Source organism: Hyperoodon ampullatus, assembly GCF_949752795.1.
Source record: "Hyperoodon ampullatus genome assembly, chromosome: 6".
NCBI classification, from domain to species: Eukaryota; Metazoa; Chordata; class Mammalia; order Artiodactyla; family Ziphiidae; genus Hyperoodon; species Hyperoodon ampullatus.
In genome coordinates this window covers 78,650,513-78,671,469 of record NC_136919.1, presented here as the reverse complement: position 1 = coordinate 78,671,469, position 20,957 = coordinate 78,650,513, and the positions used below count along the sequence as shown (strand labels likewise).

The following is a 20,957-nucleotide window of genomic DNA, read 5'->3' as shown; positions in this document are numbered from 1 at the left end:
TCCTGTCAGGAGTTGGAGTTGCATTGTTGGGTAATGCATAGGATTTTTAAAAGATCTGTGTGGACAGTGTGGCCCAGAGCTACAAGTCTCTTTGGAACTAATTACCTTCTTAAAGAGTCCTGAAGATCATCTGTGACCTCATATGAAAGAAATGCTGTGCTGATTTTACCTCAGGCTTCCTTGTTCACATAGACATAGAATGCTCGTGGTTCTGGTGACAGTATTTTTGTCTTTGGTGTAAAGTTCATAGAAGGTGCCTCATATTCTTTTCCCTATCAAATATTTCTCTCCAGGAAGGAAAAATAAGCAAAAAGAAAAACAGCAACAAAAAATGAGTAAGACTAGAGAGAATAAGGCTAAAAAAAATACATGGGCAATATTTAAAAGACTCAGTATAGATCTGATTGAACTCAAGATTTAAAGTAAGTCAGATGAGGAACTGAAGTAGTATCTAGTGAAGAAGGAAGATGAGAAAGCTGGATTTTTCAAATATTTCTTAAACTGGGAGGATTATCTATAACCAATTTTAGTCTCACAGACAATCTATAGCTACTAGGTCAGTATCTCTCAGATGCCTGCCTGTCAGCCAGCCCTCCCCGTCTTCTTCCATCTCCTCCTCCTCTGTTCCCTTCCCTGCTCCTCTCTCCCTCCCTCCCTCCCTCTCTCTCTCTCTCTCTCTCTCTCTCCCTCCTACCTTTATACCCTAGGAAACTCACCCTGTACATTATAGAATGTCCCTTTCCAAATATTACCCACTGAGCCCTCTCTTTTAACTGAGCTCTTCCTAAGTCACTTCCTGAACTACTCTTTCCTAATGACTTCCGATTATCATAAGGTCGAGCTTAACAGCTGGAAAAAAAATCTGGAAATCTTCTGACCACATAGAATATAGTTTCATGACTTTAAATATATGGTTACAGAAGAACACTTTGGAAAATATAAAAAAGCAAAAGGAAGAAAATAAAAATTAGCTACAGTTTCCACTTTAGTATATTCCCAGTCATCTCTGTATCTATTTAAAATTTGTAATTATCCTCTACTTACAGTTTTGTCCTGCTTTTCTCACATAACAATGTGAAAATGTATATTTCTCTTTGTAATTAAATAGTCTTCTGAAACCTGATTGTGGTCCTCAAACAGCATGAAGTATAGTTTAATTAGCCTCCCTTTAATTTTCATTTTTTTCCAGTTTTTCTGAATTACAAATAATGCTGCAGTGAACATCTTTGTGTGCTCACATCTCTGCTGATTCCCTAAGAGTAAATGCATAGGAGTGTTACAGCTGCATAGAAGGATGGGTATCCTCATTATTAAGGCCATCACTACGTATTATTCTGCAGCCAACTCCTGAAGACTGTCCAAGGGACTTCTCCATCTCATGTTTAATGCTAATGCTCAGTCTGATGATGATTCATTTGCATTTTGCTTATTGTAAAGTTTCCTCAGTTGAAAGTCACTAAGTAGTTTGTTGCCCCTTGTCTCCGGGGAACCTTGGTAAGTGAGAGGCCAGAAGATGGTGGAGTTTGAAAGAGATCCATCCTGGAAACAGCAGAGAGGCAGGGAGAAGGCTATGGATCTGATCCAAGCTAGAAATAAGTCACCCAGTTCCCACTGTGACTCTCAGGGAGTGCCCACATAACACATACTATGCGCTTTGACAGGAGATTGTGGGAAAATGAAGCTCAAAATGACACTGCCCTCAGAGGTTCACAGCCCACAGAGTTGATGATACACACACCTCTCAGCTCTGACTTCCATCTGCAAGAAAAGATAAGTCTTTTGGAGATGAAGTGTTCACATAGTCACTTCTTTAAAAGTATTATTGCCTTGTTGAAAGTTGAGCTCTCTTCTTCCCCAGTTCGTTCACTTATCTAGCTAAGAACTACTATTATCTAAAAAACTTATTCTTGGAAGATATTTGAAAGAGCCCTTTTGTGTTGTGTGAGCCAGAACCTCTAAGTTGCCCTCCACCCGCCCCAGATAAACACATCACAATGCCACTGCTTTCAGCCTGCATCCATGTGCTGTAATAGTCCCAGCTCATCTTTTTTTAATAGGGAATCAGGGGAGTGTAGGTTTCTAGTCACACATTTACAGTAGTGGGGGAGGGGCTGCAGGATAAGAAGTGTGATCAGTTTTATTATTATTATTTATTGACATCTCAGAAGTTGTGGAAGGTTACTGACAGACCCCAACTTTATTCTCCTTGGGCTCACATTCAGGGACCCAGCTATCCTTTTGAAACATTCAGAGTTTTTAGCAGTTCCTCTTTAAAGAAATGCTATCATTCCATCCTTTGGGAAGGAATGAACAATGCCGCTTGTGTGTTCAAACCACTCGGAGCATTAATATACTGTTTCTTTAGAAGGATTTGCTTTCCAAAGTTGAACTTTTCAGAACTCAGAACACCTTATCACACTTTCACAAGCCTTCTCTCTGAAAATGGAAAAAGAAAAGGGGGGAGAGCCTGTCAGGATTTGTGCCAGTTAAATCCGATCTCTCCGGGGATTTGTTTTTCTTCTGGCGTCAGATTAGATGTTCAAATCAAGCAGTGTTTGAGGGCTGCGAGGGAATGTCCATGGGATTCTTAGTGAGGCTAATCCCAAAGCAGCACATTCCAAGGGGCTAATCTGCCCAAATTCATTGCTTACTTGAAACGTCTCTTGGGGGAAGAGCCGGGCAAGTGACTTTTTTTCCAGTGGGCGGTCATAAGAGCATTATTAACGGGATGACCAGCCCCAGACGCAGCAAAATGAAAGCAACAAGAGCTGCTCGTGGGACTGCCTTTGCCACCACCCAGAGTCAATGCTCAGGTAAAATGATTTCAGCTCATTTTCTTCTTGTTCAACCTCCCAATACTGGATCTGGGGATCTAGAGGAAGACCCAGGGAATGCCAGGGAGATGTTGAGGGAAAGCAAAAGGTAAAAATGAACGCAGGCATTCAGTACCTTGGGGTCTTTGGTGTTTTGTTCTGATTAGGGCAGAGTGTACCTTTTAAACCTGAGAGTCTCAAAATGAGGGATGTAGTAAAGTTTTGCTTGTAATTTGTTCCTATAAAGTTAGTGGACTCTTTTTTTCTAATCTTGCAATTACTGGACTGGATTGGTGTCCTGTTAAGTTGCCCTGCTAAAGGGTAGATTGCAGTAGCAGTTTCTGAGACTTTCTGTAGACAGATTTAATACATACTCTGTGTAAGTACTTGTAAATCATTGTTGCCTGGAGACGGTCTTAATTCTGTAGCTAATGGGGAGTGGGTGGTAAGAAGAATCAAAGAAGTTTGAGAGACTAATGTTTGTAGCAGAGTCTTTGTGAAAAAGAGTTGAAACCTGGTTAAATGAAACAATTTATTTTTCTTTTTTCAGTTCCAATTATTTTGATGCTTTATTGACTGTACATTTGACTTTAAAAATTCATACGTACTTTATTCTTTGAGGGTTATTATTATACTTTTCTTGAAATGTGAATGTCCTCATTTTTGTTTTGAATAAGATGTCCTTTAATTATTAGCCTTTGAAAAACAGTTCCCTATTACACATCACACATGACTGATAATGCAGAAAGACAAGAAAGAAAATAGCCCTTCACAAACTCAGTCATGGTGATGTGACTCTTCTACCTTTAGAAAGTGATTTTCTAAGAGCTGATAGAAACCACCTTTTCTAAGAGTACATGAGCCCTCCAAAGCATGTTTAGAAAGAAGAGATTTTAGGGCATGCTGCTGAAGTTTTGCATTAGAAGAGAATTAAAGGGTCAGCTAGAAATATGGCATGTCAAAACTGTTTCATTCTTTCTAACGATAAGGATAGCCATTCTGTGCTAACTTAGTTGGATGTTGCAACCAAGTATAAAGCTTCACACAGAGTAGTTCAAAGCCTTTGAACAAAAGAAAAGGGAATTAGTTTAGGGAACAAGTTAAATCATGATTATACATCAAATATGCCTTCTCTGAGAAAATGATTTTAAAAATCTAATATCCATCCACACTGAAGACTGAATAAAAGCACAATAAAGCAAAGCCCACAATAAATCATAGTAAATTGTGCATGGTATTTGGTAGAATTCCTAATTCATGTGCTATACGTGCACTCTTACTGTTATGTATTATGCTTTTCTTCTCAAAAAGAGAATCCAACTCAATTATGAATGATGGAAAGATTTTTTTACATTTTCCTCCCCTCCCAATTTTCTATGCCTTTGCAAGAGAAGCTGTTAGTTTGCTAATAATAAGAAATAGAAACTGATCCTCAATCCCTTTGCTGACAGTGAGGTAGCTTTTCACCTTTGAGAAGGTAATTAAGTTGCTAAACTGCACACAAGTCAGATTACTTAAAGACTAACAAACAAGTTGGCAATGCATATGCAGTCATTCTTATTACACACCATCTGTGTAAACCTTCCAGGGCCTTCCAAGTTGAAACCAGGATCCATGAGTGAGAGAAATAATGGAGGTGCCCTTGAAAAGTCTAATCTATTTGTTGTGGCCCCCAGATTCTCAAGTTGGGAGTCCTGTGTGATTACATTTCTTTGGGGTAGCCGTTATAATGATCCCCCCCCTTCTTTTACGTCTTTCTTATATTCTGATGTCTGCCTAATGTCCCACCTCAATCCTTGACCCCAAGGAGAGAAGAACAGAGAGCAGAGTGTTCGTTACTCCACTTGTGGGGACTGGAAGGGGGAAATAAGGAGGGGAAAGGTGCAGGTATGAACTGGTTCCCAGACATGCCTCTAGAAGGCACTCCCAGGCAAGCCCAGATGGCACTGCCCAGATCTAGGGTATTTAATACCAATAACACCTAATTTGGAGAGGCAGTTGAGTAGAGTGGGTAAGAGTGTCAACTCTGGAGTCAGACTGCTCACGTTCAAACTCTGTCTTCTAATCTGCTGCATGTCTGACTCAATTTTTTCATTGGTAAAATGGACATAATAGTAGTACTTCCCTCACGGGGTTCTTGTGTGGCTCCATGGAGACAATACGTATACAGCGCAATTCCAGGTACATGATGAACCCTTAATAAAGGTTAAGCATTGTTATTACCTACTGAGTGCCTACTATGTGCCAGGTGCTTTCTCTGAATCATTTGCTTTGATTAATACAACAACTCTCCAAAGTAGCTATGGTACCCTCATGTTATAGAAAAAGCTCAGGAAAGTTAAATAACTTTTCTGTATACCTTGTTTGTGGCCAGCCAGGCCTTCTGAAAGCATATCATCTCCAGTGCAAAGTGAAATCAATTTAGGTCAGATCTGTGACAGCAGTTTCATAGTAATCTCATCTAAACCTTTATCTGAACTTCTAGTACCAGACCAACCTAGGACTGGTCCCTGTTCTTGAAGTGAAAACTTGGTACCTAAATAATGGTAACAACTCTGTGTCAGGCATTATTTTTGTGCCCATTTTATAGATGAGGAAAACCAAGGATCAGAGAAATTATACGACTTTGTCCAAGCTGCAGAATCCCATTCACGACAACTTTTTCTAACTGCAAACGTCATTGTCTACCCATGATACTGCCATTCCTGCTTTCTCTCAACGAGTATTGATCAGCACTCCCTGAAATTCCCAGATAGTGGGCCACAAAAAAAGGGGAAGTATGCTCTCCCTTTTCTGCTCCCCAAGGTGAAGGAAAAGTTGGTTTCAGATGTCCAGTGAGGAATATTTTTACCATCTATCTGCCAAGAGATGTTATCAAAGAAAGTATTCAGTTTCTAGGAAAAATCACAGCCTATGAATAGTTTAACTTACAGGCTTTTTACGAAGATAAAGACTGGTTATCTATGCTGCTAAGCTCATTTCTGCTGCAAAGATATACCCACTAGTTTTCCCTATGTATTTGAAAAGAAAAATCTTTAAGAATATACACTAGGGCTTTTTCCATGCCCAGATGACAAATGGCTGTGAATGTTAGTTTTGTGGTGTGAGGGTGCAGAGGGCCACCTGGACCCAGGGATCTCTGTGGCAGGGTGGGTGCTCCTTTTCACGTGGACAGTGTTTATACACTCAGAAATTATGCAACCTGATTGTAACCATGACTGAAATAGGATGCAGGTCCTTTGTATCCCTCAAGCATCCCCCGCGTTGCTACTTTTAAAATGTGCTTTGTCATGAATATAAGACAACTACTTCCTTCTGTGCCACATGCTCGCATAGACTCCACTGTGAGAGAGGAGGCAGGTGCAATATTAAGGGGTTGAGGGCAAACCAGAGCTTAGCACAACTTATACAGACATTTGGGTCCCTGGCAGAGTCAATATTAATTACAGCCAACAAGCAGGGGCTTGTAACAGTTAACACTGGTCATTGGGACAGGCCAGGTAAACAGCTTAGTTGCGCTTTGGTCCTGTATATTTTAAAAGTAGGAATTTGGTCCTGATGCTGGGTTAGAGAGAAGACGATACCTTGTAGATATAACATTACACGTTACTCTAGCAACATCTGTCTTAAACACGCACTTAGAGAAGGAATCTTCTGAGTAGCTTACTAGATTTCGTAGGAGGCTCCTCTACTGTTTCAAATGCTGCTAAAAAAAGGGGTTAAGGGATGAAGGATGGACACTGTTTTGGAACAAAGATGGTACAGTTTGTTGAAACTTCCTTTATCCTTCTGGGAGCCCAATCTCAGTGACCAGGCTTCTGGGTGGACAGTCCCAACAGTGTTCATTCTAAGAAGCCATGTTTGCTGTGCTGAAAGGCATGTGGGATGCCAAAAAATGTGGTATCTTCCTTCCAAAGGCATTACCTGTGAAATTTTGGACTGTGATGAAGACATTTATCTTCCTAGGTTTCCATTTCCTTTCTTCCCCTCCATATTCAAGCATTGCTAATTTGGATTTTAGAAAAAGCATGGTGATGGATTAGGGCTCGAATTATGTAATTTCCTCACCATTTTTCTTTCTTTCTATAAGGAAAATCTAATGGAAGTGTCAGCCATGAAAATCGTAGGCTTATTTAGATATATTCCTTCCTACCACTGAATACTTGTTAACTAAAGGGTTATAAACATCCTGCTCTATGGCTTTCATTTTCTCTGTAAATAGCATTATTTTTCTGTTCTTCAAAAGTCATTATGAACTTATATATAGTTTCATTACTAACATTTTTTATTATGGTCATTTCCTTTAACTCTCATATTATAATGTTAAATAACCTAACCAGCAGATTCTGGTAATAATTGATTTTGTTATATGCAGTGCTTATGTGTGAAGTAACCACAATTTCAGTTCAGTTTATGAGACACTGGTCTCTTAAGTGATTATGAAATTTTGCTTTATAGTCAAAAATACTTAAAGGTTGTGTTCACCTTTCCTCTTCTTTTTTTTTTCAGGCTCAGAAGTCCTGGATAGAAAGAGCATTTTATAAAAGAGAATGTGTTCACATCATACCCAGCACCAAAGACCCCCATAGGTAATCTTGCTCTCTCTATAATGTAGCAAGAACTTGAAGTAGCAAATATGGGAACAAAAATATGATAGCAGTCACTATCCATTGCAAGAGAACAAATGTTAAAGATCATTTTTTAATTGTTGCTGGACATCTTTGAAGCAATCTCATATATATGCACCATGTAATATGCCATACCTGCAGTTAATTGTCTGAGAGCCTGTACAAAATAAAAGCTACACCATAGGGAAGGGAATTCATCACTGTCTATAGGAATGGGATATATATATATATATATATATATATATATATATGTTTAGTGTGATTACTGGTTTTCCCTTTCCAGCATTTCATCAAAATGCTTACTTTTTACCAAAATGCTCTGCTACAGTGAAAAAGAAACTTTTAAAGGAAATACTCCCAGCAGATTACTAATTAGACTGCAGACCTTCAGATTTCTAGCCAATCACATTTTTAATATTCTTACCTTCCTGAAGATCAACAGTATATAAGGTGGGAAGCATTTGGGATAAAGTAACATATGAATATCTGGAAATGCCCTTATGAAAAGGCAGTATAATGGAGTAGTTTAAAATATAGACTCTGGAATCATATAGACCAGCTGTATAACCTTGAACAAATTACCTAACTTTCAGAACTATAATATTTTACCCATAAAATGAATGTCACATTGTTAGTATTTAATAAATAATAGCTCTGTATCAGTATTATTGCTAATAGTCATAACAGTGCTAGTAGTAAAGTATGAAGGACATTTTCATGAGGGGCGAATTTTGTTTTCAAATACCTTGTGAATAATTTTTTCATTGTTTCTTCAACAACACTTAAGCTGTAGATCTTCATTCTCAGAATTGGATATATGACAGAGAGTGTCAATTGGGAAAAGATAAGTTAGGTTGTGACTCACATATGATTGAGAGTCCTTATTTAAATGTACCTGTTAAAATTCTTCCCTCAAAGCTGTTTAGTGTCCTTCGTGCAAGATTTGATAGATGGGAGGAGTGAGAAGTAGAAAAATCTACATGGCATTCATTCTTTTCGTTCCAATCCTGAGCAATGTGGCAGGTGTGAAAGGGGGTAGGTGCAGAAGGATGGGAGGCATGTTACAGCCTATACAGCTAGAGGAAAATGTGGAGGGGCCAGAAAAGAAAAGAAATGCATGTCAAGTAAATCCCGAGTTCACCATTTGCCAGGTATGGCCACATTATGGATTCCACCTGAAAACTGACTCGCTGGCTTGCTACGGTTTGTAGGTTTCTCTAGCAGGTTGCCTTCAGTGTGTATTACAGTTGTCGCTAATAAAAGGGGTTCACTTTGACCTCTTATGTTATAGGTGTTGCTGCGGGCGTTTAATAGGCCAGCATGTCGGCCTCACTCCCAGTATCTCAGTTCTTCAGAATGAGAAAAATGAAACTCGCCTCTCCCGAAATGACATCCAGTCTGAGAAGTGGTCCATCAGCAAGCACACTCAACTCAGCCCCACAGATGCTTTTGGGACAATTGAATTCCAAGGAGGCGGCCATTCCAACAAAGCCATGGTAATCAGAAACCATTCGACACTTCTCAAATTCTATCTCAAGTCCTGCAAAGGAATGGTGAAGAGCTGGAGATTTAGTCTTTGGGCTGAATCCCAACTTTGCCAGTTCCTGGCTGGGTGACCTGCTCTAACTGTGTTGCTCCTGTGCATCTCTGCTCTTCCTCTGTCAAATGGGGCAAACCTTCCTCTCAGGATTTTTGAAACGATTAGTATGAGATCAGACACAGTGACTCTTGTTTTTAATAATAATAACAAGTAGCTTTCTACAGTTATCCACTGTTCATTATTTTATTTTCTGGGTCTCATCCATTGAGACATGTTTTTCTAACTCCTTTGGTAAAAAATATCTTAACTTTAGGTCTCTGTTTCATTCTATTGGTAACTAGCATTTCTCTCAATTCAAGGTAGAAATGATCATCCCAGACTATTTCCTTCCCTGTTCTAACAGAGATCTTGTCATCCAAATTGAGTGCTTTTTCTTCAAGCAGCTGCGTTCAATAATGTTCTCAATAGAACAGCTCCATATGAAAAGCATTTTTTTTTTTTTTTTTTGGAAAGGAGGCATTAGGAAGTATACAAATTTTACTTCTAAGAGTTGTTGCTTCTAAATTTTAGCTTTCATCATGGACCTCTCCCTACTTGGCTGACAGATTTTGCCAGGAGAAAAGTCTACCATGTGTTTTTGGAAATTCTAGAAATGCTGTATTCCAACAAGCTTGCTTCTAACTTTTGAGAGAGAGTTAGTTAGTTGAGGGTGGAGCAGTTGGAGGTGACTGTTCTCAGGCATGCCACGGAGCTTTCTGAGTTTGGAGAGGAAATTTTGCTTAGAGAAGCATACTGCAAAACGCAGGAGAAGTCACTTCACACCAGTTACAGTCTAAAAATGTGCAATAAAGCCACCTTTCTTGTCTCTTTCCTCTCCTCTCCCCTTTCCCCCATCCCCCCCTTCCCACTGCAGTATTTTCTTCACCAAGAATAGCTGACCAAGCTATTCTCACAGTTCTTCCCTAAGAAAATTAATTCTGAGCAATATACTGAAAAGGAGGATGCTATGTGTAACCCCCAGAAAGGCCTGGGGAAAACAAAGAAGGGGTTAGGTAGTCTTGACCTGGACAGAACCAAGGGAAATGAAGATTTGGTAGCTTCTTCATCCACTTCACAGATGGATATGCCCACACAAGATCCTTAAGGGTTCCCAATTCAGTACAGTCCCCATTCACAGTATGAGATTGAACCATATGCAGTGTGGATCCTCTGGAACCGTGCATTAATTAAAAGTCACGAAAGTTCTCCCTGTAAGAAAAGTGCTGCAGATGAAGAAGTGGTTTAGCGGTCAATAATCATTATAGAGTAGTATACCCAGTGACTTCATAGGGTTCTTGAATGATGCCTGTAAGCATCATGCCACAAACCCAGAGGCATATGGTAAACTTCTAGCCGTTATTTCCTTCATTAATATGCAGTGTCTGTCAAATATAGAGCATAAATTTGGTCTTAAGTAGAGCATTCCTCCAAAGTCATCACCTAGCGAGATTCTAATTACCGTGATGCACGAGTGCACAGAACGTGTTTTGGGGACTGCTTTCAGACAATTTATAGATCACGAGAGAAAAGCACTCTGTATTTTCTTCAAATGACGTTTTTGATCAGAAGTTAATCCTGAGTACCTGAAATTCAAAAAACTTAGGGCTTTGTCACAAATGGCTTCTGCTAGTTTTTAAAAATCAGGTCTGTTCTCAGAAGATAAAGTTTTCCACCACTAAAAATTCTGAAAGAATGGAGTACTAGTTTGGAAGTGAAGAATGTGGGTTTTGGATGCAGACAGTCTAAGTTTATCCCAGAACCATCATATATTTGCTGTGTGACATGAGAAACCTCAATTAAATTCTCTGGGCCTCAGTAATTTATTCTGTTATCTAGGAATAATAATGCTACCATTGTAAATGTTAAATAGATGGCATATGTAAGTCATCTGGCACAGTGCCAGGACACATAATAGATGTAAAATTAATTTTAACTGCTATTTGTACTACTATCATCATTATTGTTTGCTTCAGACTTTGAAAATTTTTTAAATATTTTGATTAATACTCTGAAGGACATACATTTGGGTGCATATTTTGGTATATTATTTTAGAAAGTCAAATCATAATTTTTCAGTTGACCCTTTAAAATAATTCAAGAAGTTCTGATTTCTTCACCTAGTTCTTAAGCCCCGAATCTGAAGCCACATTGCTTTGTTTATAGTCTGGCCTGTCACTTACTGGTTTAAAATCTGGCCCAGTTTATTTAACTTCCCAGTGCCTCAGTTTCCTCATCTGCAAACTGAGGATAGTAATTCCTGCTTTATAGGGCTGTAGCAAGGATTAAGTGAGTCAATATATATTAAGTACTTAGAAGAGTACCTGGTGTTAAAGCTAAATTAATGTTTGCTATGTTATTACTTCCACTAAGTGTTCACGTACTATAGTTACAGGAGAGGCTTTGCAATCAATTAAAATAAAATGCATAATCTTGAAGTCATATAGAACTGTGTCTAAACACTCACTCTCTCTGCCTAGTTAAAAAGTCTTGGTTAAACCAATTAACTTAGCTGAGCCTCAAGATTTCTTATTTATAAAGTGGGCATGTTTTCCTTATGAGATGGTTACAAGGATTAGAGAGAATATAAAATCACTGGTATACAGCTAGTTCTCGGTATATTTATGAAAATCATAGTAATGGTGCAGTGAAGCAACTTTGTTTACTTCCTAGGAATCTGAAGATATGTTAACATATTTCCACAGGAGTACCAGGCTGCATACGCTGGTGTTAGTGACGGTCACTAATTGGAGGCTACCACTGTGGACACCAGCCCATCAGTGACTGGAGACATGTGGCTTGTAAACCACCACATTATACACTTTGACTTCCTCATTGAGTCAACCTCCTATATCCACTTATTCTAGCAAAATGGAAAATGAGCTATTACCTGGTATCCTCTCTACTTTACTCACTGTAGACTTCAACAATTAGATGGCTACTGTGGGTGTGGTATTTGTGCCTTTTATGATGGACAAAGCCAAGATTCCTTCTCATTATACAATTTTTTTCTACCTGAAATTTTTTCCCTCCTAAAAATTTCTAGTGAATTTGAAATTTTTAAGAACACTGGAGGGCTTCCCTGGTGGCGCAGTGGTTGAGAGTCCGCCTGCCGATGCAGGGGACACGGGTTCATGCCCCGGTCTGGGAAGATCCCACATGCCGCGGAGCGGCTGGGCCCGTGAGCCATGGCCATTGAGCCTGCGCGTCCGGAGCCTGTGCTCCGCAACGGGAGAGGCCACAACAGTGAGAGGCCCATGTAACGCAAAAAAAAAAAAAAAAAAAAAAAAAAAGAACACTGGAGATTGAATCTCCAAATAAATTTACTAGAACATGTGTCCTTCAAAGTATCAATCAAAGTACTTTTGCAACTGTTTTCAGGGTCTGTAGCAAATAATAATGACAGTCTCAATAATAATGGCAACTAAAACTTATTAAACATCTACTGTGTGCCCAGCACTGTGCCAAGTACTTATCTATGTTTGTATATTTCATGTTTATGACACTAGCATTATTATTCCTGCATGACAGAATAACATACTAAGGCACAGAAAAGTTAAGTAATTTGCCCTATGTCATACAGGTACTATATGATATGTGTATATTATGGTATCTAACAGTAGAGGAAAAACTTGAAGAGACAGCTAGATCTTTCACTCTGTTCCAGAAGGGTGAACACATTAGGACATTGAACCTTGACAGCCCTCCCCAGGCCCCACATAGCTCTGTCCAACCCAGAGCTGTCTGTTGGCAGTCAGGTTAGGCAAGGTCAACTACATGATTTGTGGAGCCCAGTATAAAATGAAAATGTAGGCCCTCAGCAGGGGTAGGGAAATCCATGCCCCTTTCCCATGACTACAGCCCCAACCCGTCAATGGATTGCCATCTCCACACTGGGAAGTGCTCAGTATCCAGTGGGGGAGGCTTCCCACAAAGTTGCTCACAAAACCCACCTTGGCACTGCCAGGCCAAGGCAAGGACAGCTACATCCTTACCCTGCCCTCAAATGCTACAGGCCACATGCCCAACCCTAACCCTGCCCCTGCCCTTGCCTGCACCCAGGTCCCAGCCAGGGATGGAGGGTAATGATGGAACACAGCCCTGTCAGCTGCCCCAGGAAGGGCTGGCAGGGACACTAAAGGCAGGAGCGGGTATGAATGAAATCCCATTCTGGCGAGGCAGCAGGAGGTAGGACGTGCGACTGTGAACGACGTGTGAGGCGAGGCTCTAGGCCCTCTGCACATGCCCCACTGTCCCATCAGCCTTCACTTACAAAACACGGATTCAAGGGTAAATTTGTCAAGAATTTCAAGACAGCAAGTGCAGAACATTAAACCCTGAACACTGCCCTTCTGAGCTCTGTGACTGGGCTGGTGGCACGACCATGAAGCCAGCACTGAGGTTAGGTCTCGCCTGCCCTAGGTGGTCTCAGAGCAGTCACTTCAAGGGGAAACCTTTCTTTCTGAGTCTAACCTGCCAAATGAGGACCACTTTTTCTTTTTTATTACAACCCAGTATTTAACAAGTGGGAGTCCCCACTGTTCATCTAGGCACAATGAGCATTTTGTCCACTTTGGATACTTGGCCTTGAATTATTCCGATTCTCCTGTCTAGACAAAGGGGTGGAGTTATCCATAGGACAGATGACTTGTTTTATCAGGCAGGACAGTTGTTTTGTGCCAACCTGTGACTTCTTTACATCTTGTTCTCTCCAACAAACCGACATGCAGTTCATCAAAGGGAAAAATCAGCAACTGCTCTCTGTTAAAGAGTGCCAGTCTTTAGATGGGGAAGCCATGGTTAAATATTCACCAAGACTGAAGTGAAACAGGTCAACTAACTTAATATGTCTTTGGTCCCCTTGTCCTGACAAGAATATTTGAAAGTTGAAATGATTTTTAACAAAGTGGTCAAAAAATTCTAGAGGGCAGATTAACTTTGACCTTCATTAATTTTTAAAAAAATAAGATATAACATTAACTTTTCCCCTCAAGACAGCCCAAAATAAAGCACTTGGGTCTTCAAAATGCCGATGTGGTCTGGACACCATTTGAGGCAGAATCTGCCATAGTTTGGTAGAAGATACAGTTGGAAAAAAGGGACTCATTATTAAAATGTGGTGGGCTATGTGAGAACCATATCTCACATATGTATCTCTGTTACCACATAGACAGTACAGCATGATGTCACAGGACTTTGATCACCAAAGACCCTTGAGGGATCAATGCAATGGTTCTCTACTTGGAGGCTCACAGTAACCTGTGGGGCTACTACCAATGCCCATGCCCAGGAATCATTCCCAGAGAGTCTCCTTCATTGATCTGATATAGAACCTGGACATCCAAAGTGTTTTATTTATTTATTTTATTTATTTATTTTTGGCTGCATTGGGTCTTTGTTGTTGTGCACGGGCTTTCTCTAGTTGCGGCGAGCGGGGGCTACTGTTCTTTGCGGTGCGTGGGCTTCTCGTTGCGGTGGCTTCTCTTGTTGCAGAGCACGGGCTCTAGGTGCACAGGCTTCAGTAGTTGTGGCATGCGGCCTCAGTAGTTGTGGCTCACAGGCTCTAGAGCACAGGCTCAGTAGTTGTGGTGCACGGGCTTAGTTGCTCCGCGGCATGTGGGATCTTCCCAGACCAGGGCTGGAACCCGTGTCCCCTGCATTGGCAGGCAGATGCTTAAGCACTGCACCACCAGGGAAGTCCCCAAAGTGTTTTAAAAGTTAGCCCAGTTAATCTGTTGTTCAGCCAGGCTTAAAAAATACTGAATAATCCCAATCTCTCTACCTGTTTTATAGATGAGGCAACTCGAGCCCAGAGAGGTTAAATTATTTTCTGAGAGTCACCCAATTATTTGACAAAGATAGTTCTCAAACTCAGGATCCTTAGCACTCTCCATCAGTTCTGTTTCTTCTCTGTCATGTATTCCTGGTGCAGCCTATAATAGATGTTTTGAAAGGAAGCTAATTACTATTATGTTTCTGACTCTTTATAAGGGTTTTGAAAACTTTCTAATAGAATTATAAAATCACTAGTATTTGATGAGGTTAATTACACTCAAAAGCTGTGAGCAGGAAGAGCTCTCTGTAAAATTATATCCTAGGTTAATGGAGCCATTTTCTGAGCCCTTCCCAGGGCTCTGTGGTATTCTGTCCTCAGTTCTCAGACTTGACAAACCCCAGTGAGATAGTGAAACCAGCGTCTCTCACGCTTTACGGAGAAAGAAGTTGTGACACAGAACGAAGACATTCAGAGCTGACAGTAAGTGAAGGATTCTCATTCCTCTCTCTTCTCTATACCAAGCCACATCTTACCAAAAAATTCATGCCCCCCAAATCCATTCCTGGGCTGTTAAACAACCTGGCAGTTCATGCAGATGCCTCATAAAAACCAGAACATGAGGACCAAGAAAGAAGGTACTAAGACACTAAAGCTCTGGTTTAGGCATTTTCTTACTAGACTGGATTCCAGGTAACTTTTTAAAACTGACTGAGAGAGCAATACCAAAATGGCCCAACAGCAGACATTGTTGGGTCCTTTCTCAAAGACTCTTCTTTATCTGGGGCTGAGTCTATTAAATTATTTAGAAAAGGAAGCAGTGCTGAACTTAATTAGACAGACTCTTATTTGCTTACTAATCATCTCTTCCAGTTAATGCTGAGCTGACTTATAGACCAGGTAAGTATAACCTAATTAAGGACTTGTATTTAAACTTCTTAAGTCACCCACATAATGCTCTTTGGGTTTTCCCTTGCTGTTTACTCAGCTTATTAGATCAGGTTGAGCCCCTTATTACAGTTTTTGTATAATTTAGAGAATTCTCCCTGTGCTTCATTTTCACACTTAGAGCTGTAACTGTTGAGTCAGCCAGGATGTAAGCCTTCTTCTCTGAGCATTACCAGAGAGTGTGTGAGAGGGAGTAGGTAAAACTGGAGAGATACTCAGGGGGGTGGGGAGGCTGTCAGCTGTATGACATCTACAACCTTATACTCTTAAAATGCTTTAGGATTAAATCTGATTTTTTAAAAATTATTTTTCTTTGCATTATGCAGATTTGATCTGGAAATCATTGACTGACATGCACAAAATACATTAAATAAATTCCAGTTCACAAAACAAAATAGCTAATCACTGGACTATAGCTAACTAAGAAGCTTTATATAGCATGGTATGGTTTTTGAGGGGTTTTGTAATTGCTCTGTTGCTTTCCAGTTTCCACCTTGAAATCTCTAGACCATTAGATTGGCAGTACCTTTGGAAAACCTTTCTGAATCTGGGAATAAAACTAGAATGTATCATTATCACTTAAACTTCTGATCTCAATCACACACCTATAGAGAAGGAAGAACCGACATTCCTCAAGAAACTCATCTTGTTCTAGAAAATTTTATACAAAAGCAATTCTGGCAGAAAATTCATAGAGTACCCCTGCAACTAGTCATATGCTCAGTGAAGTTTTATATTATTTCTAAACCTTTAGCTTTGGCTTATCAACATCCATCACCTGGAAGCAGCTGTTATCTAACATTGAAGAACCACAAAAACGATATAGAATAAATTACAATGGCATTTTCACTCCCAAAGTTTTGTGGGTCATCAAACTGGGAATCCAATAACAGTGACACCTTACATTTGCATTCCACATATTTTCTTTCTAGAGAACTTTTGCATACATTAAACCACCGTAAGCATTAAACATTTGGTGCAAAACCAACGGCTCCATGGACTTGGAAAGCTGATATCAGCAAAATGGTCTCAGCAGTCTGATGCAACATACTCTCCTTGGCCACAACTTTAATTAAAAATACTCATTTAGGGGCTTCCCTCGTGGCGCAGTGGTTGAGAGTCCGCCTGCCGATGCAGGGGACGCGGGTTCATGCCCCGGTCCGGGAGGATCCCATATGCCGCGGAGCGGCTGGGCCTGTGAGCCATGGCCGCTGAGCCTGCGCGTCCGGAGCCTGTGCTCTGCAACGGGAGAGGCCACAACAGTGAGAGGCCCGCGTACGGCAAAAAAAAAAAAAAAAAAAAAAAAAAAAATGCTGGGCAAAATGATGTGAGTAAAAATTTAGGGTTGAAAAGGTGACAGATTAATTATCAGAGACAAATTGCTCCACAGCAAGTGAAGATCAGAATACCAAAGGAAGATTATTATTATTATTTTAAATTAAACAACCCCAGCCTATTCTAAGTAGTGATGGCTGCTTCTCCACTTTCCAGCCTTCACCCACCCTGGGTGTTGTAAAGGGAAGGATACTGTCTGGTTTGTGACACCTCTGTACCCAGTTTAATGCAGTGAGGCCATAGTAAAGTTGAATTCTGCTTTGACAAGTGAATAGTAACATTTCTAATGATGAAGCAGGTTAGAGTGGCTTTAGAGAAAACTGCAGTGAAATCACTTGCTAAACAAAAATAAATTTAGCAACTGGAAAAAGCAAAAACTCAAAGAGTTTTAGCTACCAAAGCCCTCTGCCATTCGAACAAAAGAAAAGCTCTAGTTTGCTCTTATAGTCTCACTTGCAATATTTCATTTGTAAGTTTGTGGTTTGGAATTCAAAGTACGTGTTTTTGTGAAAATCACGCTTTTATGCATTGGCCTCCAAAGCACCTAAGAATAGATCAAATAGTACAATTTCAAGTAGAGCTAACTTCTGTTTTATACAGTACATTCTTTAGATACTCTTCTGAATCTCATTAGCTTATCACACAGGCTTTCTGCTGGCAGGCAGGGGCACTAATGATGGCAGTGCAGGCATGGGTAACTCATTTGAGCTCAATTTATTTCTAGAAATTAAAATTAAGGAGCTAAGGGCATGAGGGAGAAGGATAGGATAGGTAGCCAGACAGAGGTAACATTTTCCGCCTGGACAGGTACTTTTTATAACTTGCACCGGTCACTCCTCAGATAGCTCAGAGTTGAGAAACAAACGGCTGCTTTGAAGGGGACATTAAAGAGCTAACGGCGAGGTATCTGTATCTGGATCCTGTTGTATGCAGAAGTCATTTATAACGTGAGTGCTTGTAACTCTTATCCAATTTACATATACTGATTTTTCTGCCATTCCAGGCATTTCCCAGAATTTAATCTTTAGTGTTCTGTGTGGTGGTCAGGATCACCCTTATTTCACAAGAGAGGGTCTCAAACTGATCAAATGATTTACAGTGCCAGTACTGTAACTGATGCTAGAGTGTGATGCCACACGTGATTGGGAAACCTGTAAATAGGAACACACATCACCACATCAGAGTACTGCCCAGGTAACAAAATTTAATATACACATTAGGAAGATTTCTTGTTATTTGTAAGGTGATCTCTTGGCAATTAATGAGCTCACAAGTGGACAGTCAAAATTGCTTATCTTGACAACCAAATAGCTCCTAATTTCAAATCACATTGATCTTTGAGCAGGAATTGATTAATTGCTCTGGGTACAGCCATTTATGACCTTGAAGCTGCTGATTCAGCACCTGAGTTAACTGTTACATTACAAGCACTAGGAGAATTACTGAATAACCTGATTCTTATGGGTATAAGAATGTAATTTAAAAATTGAAATCTCCAGGTAATCATAAAGTGTCATTTCATCCCTTAGTTTTAATTATCCTCTTATCCCTAAACTGTTTCCTTGAGCTCTTAAACAATAACATACAAAAAGTAACAAATTGATTCATTTAAATGCTTCCTTTTTTAAAAAAATCTTTTATTCTCCAAGGGAAGGAAAAAATAAATCTAAAATAATGGCCAACATTAAAGGAACAGGGACACCCAGTATTTCTGTTATTTATCAGTTTCTGGATAATCAGGGGTGGGCTGTCATTAATCATGTGTTCCTTTGTATAAGAATTAGTCCTGGTGAAAAAGAATTAGGTAGGTGAAATTGAGTAGCTTATCAGTGGCTGCACTTTCCTACTTCTCATGGCCTGAGTAATATTCCATTATTTCCTCCATTCTTCTCTTTGATTTTCGTGTAAAATATTGAGTGTTCTTTCTTCCCTTGGGCCCAGTGATAAACGCTAGACACACCACTTAGAACCTTTGGTCTGGGGAAGAGTTGTAATCCTTGCTACTCCTGTGGTCCCTGGGGAGCTAGTTAGAAATGCAGAACCTCAAGTCCCACCTCACACCTACTGAATCAGAACCTGCATTTTTGAGGTCCCCTGGGTGAGTTTTGCATGTTAAAGTTTGAGAAGCACAGCTCAACCTAGAGTTTCCAGTGTAACAGTAGCTTTATTAATGGGTTAGGTGAGTGGTTAATTACTAGATAACTAATTCTGACTCCCAGTCACTCACCTTCCCTGGGTCTCAGTGTCATCTGGAAAGCAGAAGAACTGAAATAGAGTATTTCTAGTTCCCATGATTGCTAAGATAATTCTAAACTCCTAAGATTGTAACTACATCATAGCCAGTACTGAAAGGCTTATCCAAAATCGAAGGTCAGACCAAACATGATCCCTCCACTCAGAGATCTTGCAAATAGGGAGATAAAACTGACACAAACAAGAAACAACCGGAAAAAAATATATATTAAACTGGGTTTGACTGAGAGTTATATTGAGTCAACATGAGCTTGCATTCCAAGGAGCAGTCAGTAAGAGCCTTTGAAAGACAAGAATGATTTATGTAGATGAAAGGGGAGGGACTGGGTTTTCTAGGATTTGGGGAATAACATTAGCCAAATACAGAGAGAAGGGGGGAAACGCCTCTTAAATGAGTAGGGTAAGGCCAAACTTTGGGGACCATGACAGGCAGAATGGGAGTTTATGTATGATGTAACTATTTGAATTGAGAAATAATATGATCAAAAAGGAATTGGGAAAAGAAATCTGCCTGTTGGTGTCTCATTGAGAACACAGGGTTAGAGGAGCCAGTAGGACTGTTGCCACAACCCAAAATGACATCCTAGTAAAGAGCATTCTTATTTATTCTTTTTTTTTTTTTTTTTTTTTTTTTTTTGCGGTACGTGGGCCTCTCACTGCTGTGGCCTCTCCCGTTGTGGAGCACAGGCTCTGGACGCGCAGGCTCAGCGGCCATGGCTCACGGGCCTAGCCACTCCGCAGTATGTGGGATCCTCCCGGACCGGGGCATGAACCCGTGTCCCCTGCATCGGCAGGTGGACTCTCAACCACTGCGCCACCAGGGAAGCCCCTTATTTATTCTTAAAATAACAACTGAAGCAATAGAAGGAAAGGCCTGGATGAGAGCACCATTTAAGAAATGGATCATTAGGACTCGCAGACTGCTTGGTTGTAAGTGAAGGAAAAGGAGAAGTAAGGAGAGAGGAGGCATTTATGTTTTTGAGGTCAAGAGCAAGGACCTGGAGTCAGACAGACCTGGGGTGTGAATCCTGTCATCACCACTTAATAGCTGTTGAACTTACTGTTCTTTCCTGTCCCCTGTAAATGTGGATGCCACCAACCTCGTAATTGGGAGGAGTCCATGAAATGATGCATGTAAAGCACACAGTATGTATGTACCTGGAACACAAGGGATTTGATTGTAGCTTTGGGGTTTTTTCTCAGTAGTTAAGAAATTGAGAGTAGAGAGAAGTATGCATAGAGAGCCTATGAGCAACATGACCTTACACAGGCCAGACACTGAATACCTCTGTTTGTTCGTCTGTAAGACAGAGAACCAGGGACAAGGTGATCTAAGGTCATTCATTCATTCCCCCACTGGAGCACTTATTAACTGAGTAACAAGTGTTTCATGACCACCAGCAAGCTTTTCTTCGTTTCCTAGCTAGGAAAAAGATGAAGCTAGTTCAAAAGGAATTTTGACATATTCACTAGATTCATTGGTCACTTTCCAGTGAACTGCTTACATGATCAGTAAATTGGGTTCCTTATTGGTAAGTTGTAACTTTAGAAGCCCTAAAGGGAATTATTTACCAAGTGAGACTTATTCCTAAAAATGCATTAGGATTATTATTACTAATTACTATAAATAA

The 20,957-nt window shown here is 40.2% G+C and overlaps 1 protein-coding gene across 6 annotated transcripts in view; it reads left to right on the top strand.

Moving 5' to 3' along the window:
• The window catches only part of TRPM3 (transient receptor potential cation channel subfamily M member 3), a gene marked incomplete at both ends in the record, with an annotated part of 817,853 nt that overhangs the window by 551,608 nt on the left and 245,288 nt on the right, over positions 1-20,957 (top strand). For all 6 annotated transcript variants that reach the window (XM_079706368.1, XM_079706367.1, XM_079706364.1 and 3 more), the window contains 2 exons: positions 7,323-7,402; positions 8,733-8,937. In XM_079706368.1, coding sequence (XP_079562494.1) covers positions 7,323-7,402; positions 8,733-8,937 — 285 coding nt within the window. The remainder of the gene's footprint in view (positions 1-7,322; positions 7,403-8,732; positions 8,938-20,957) is intronic.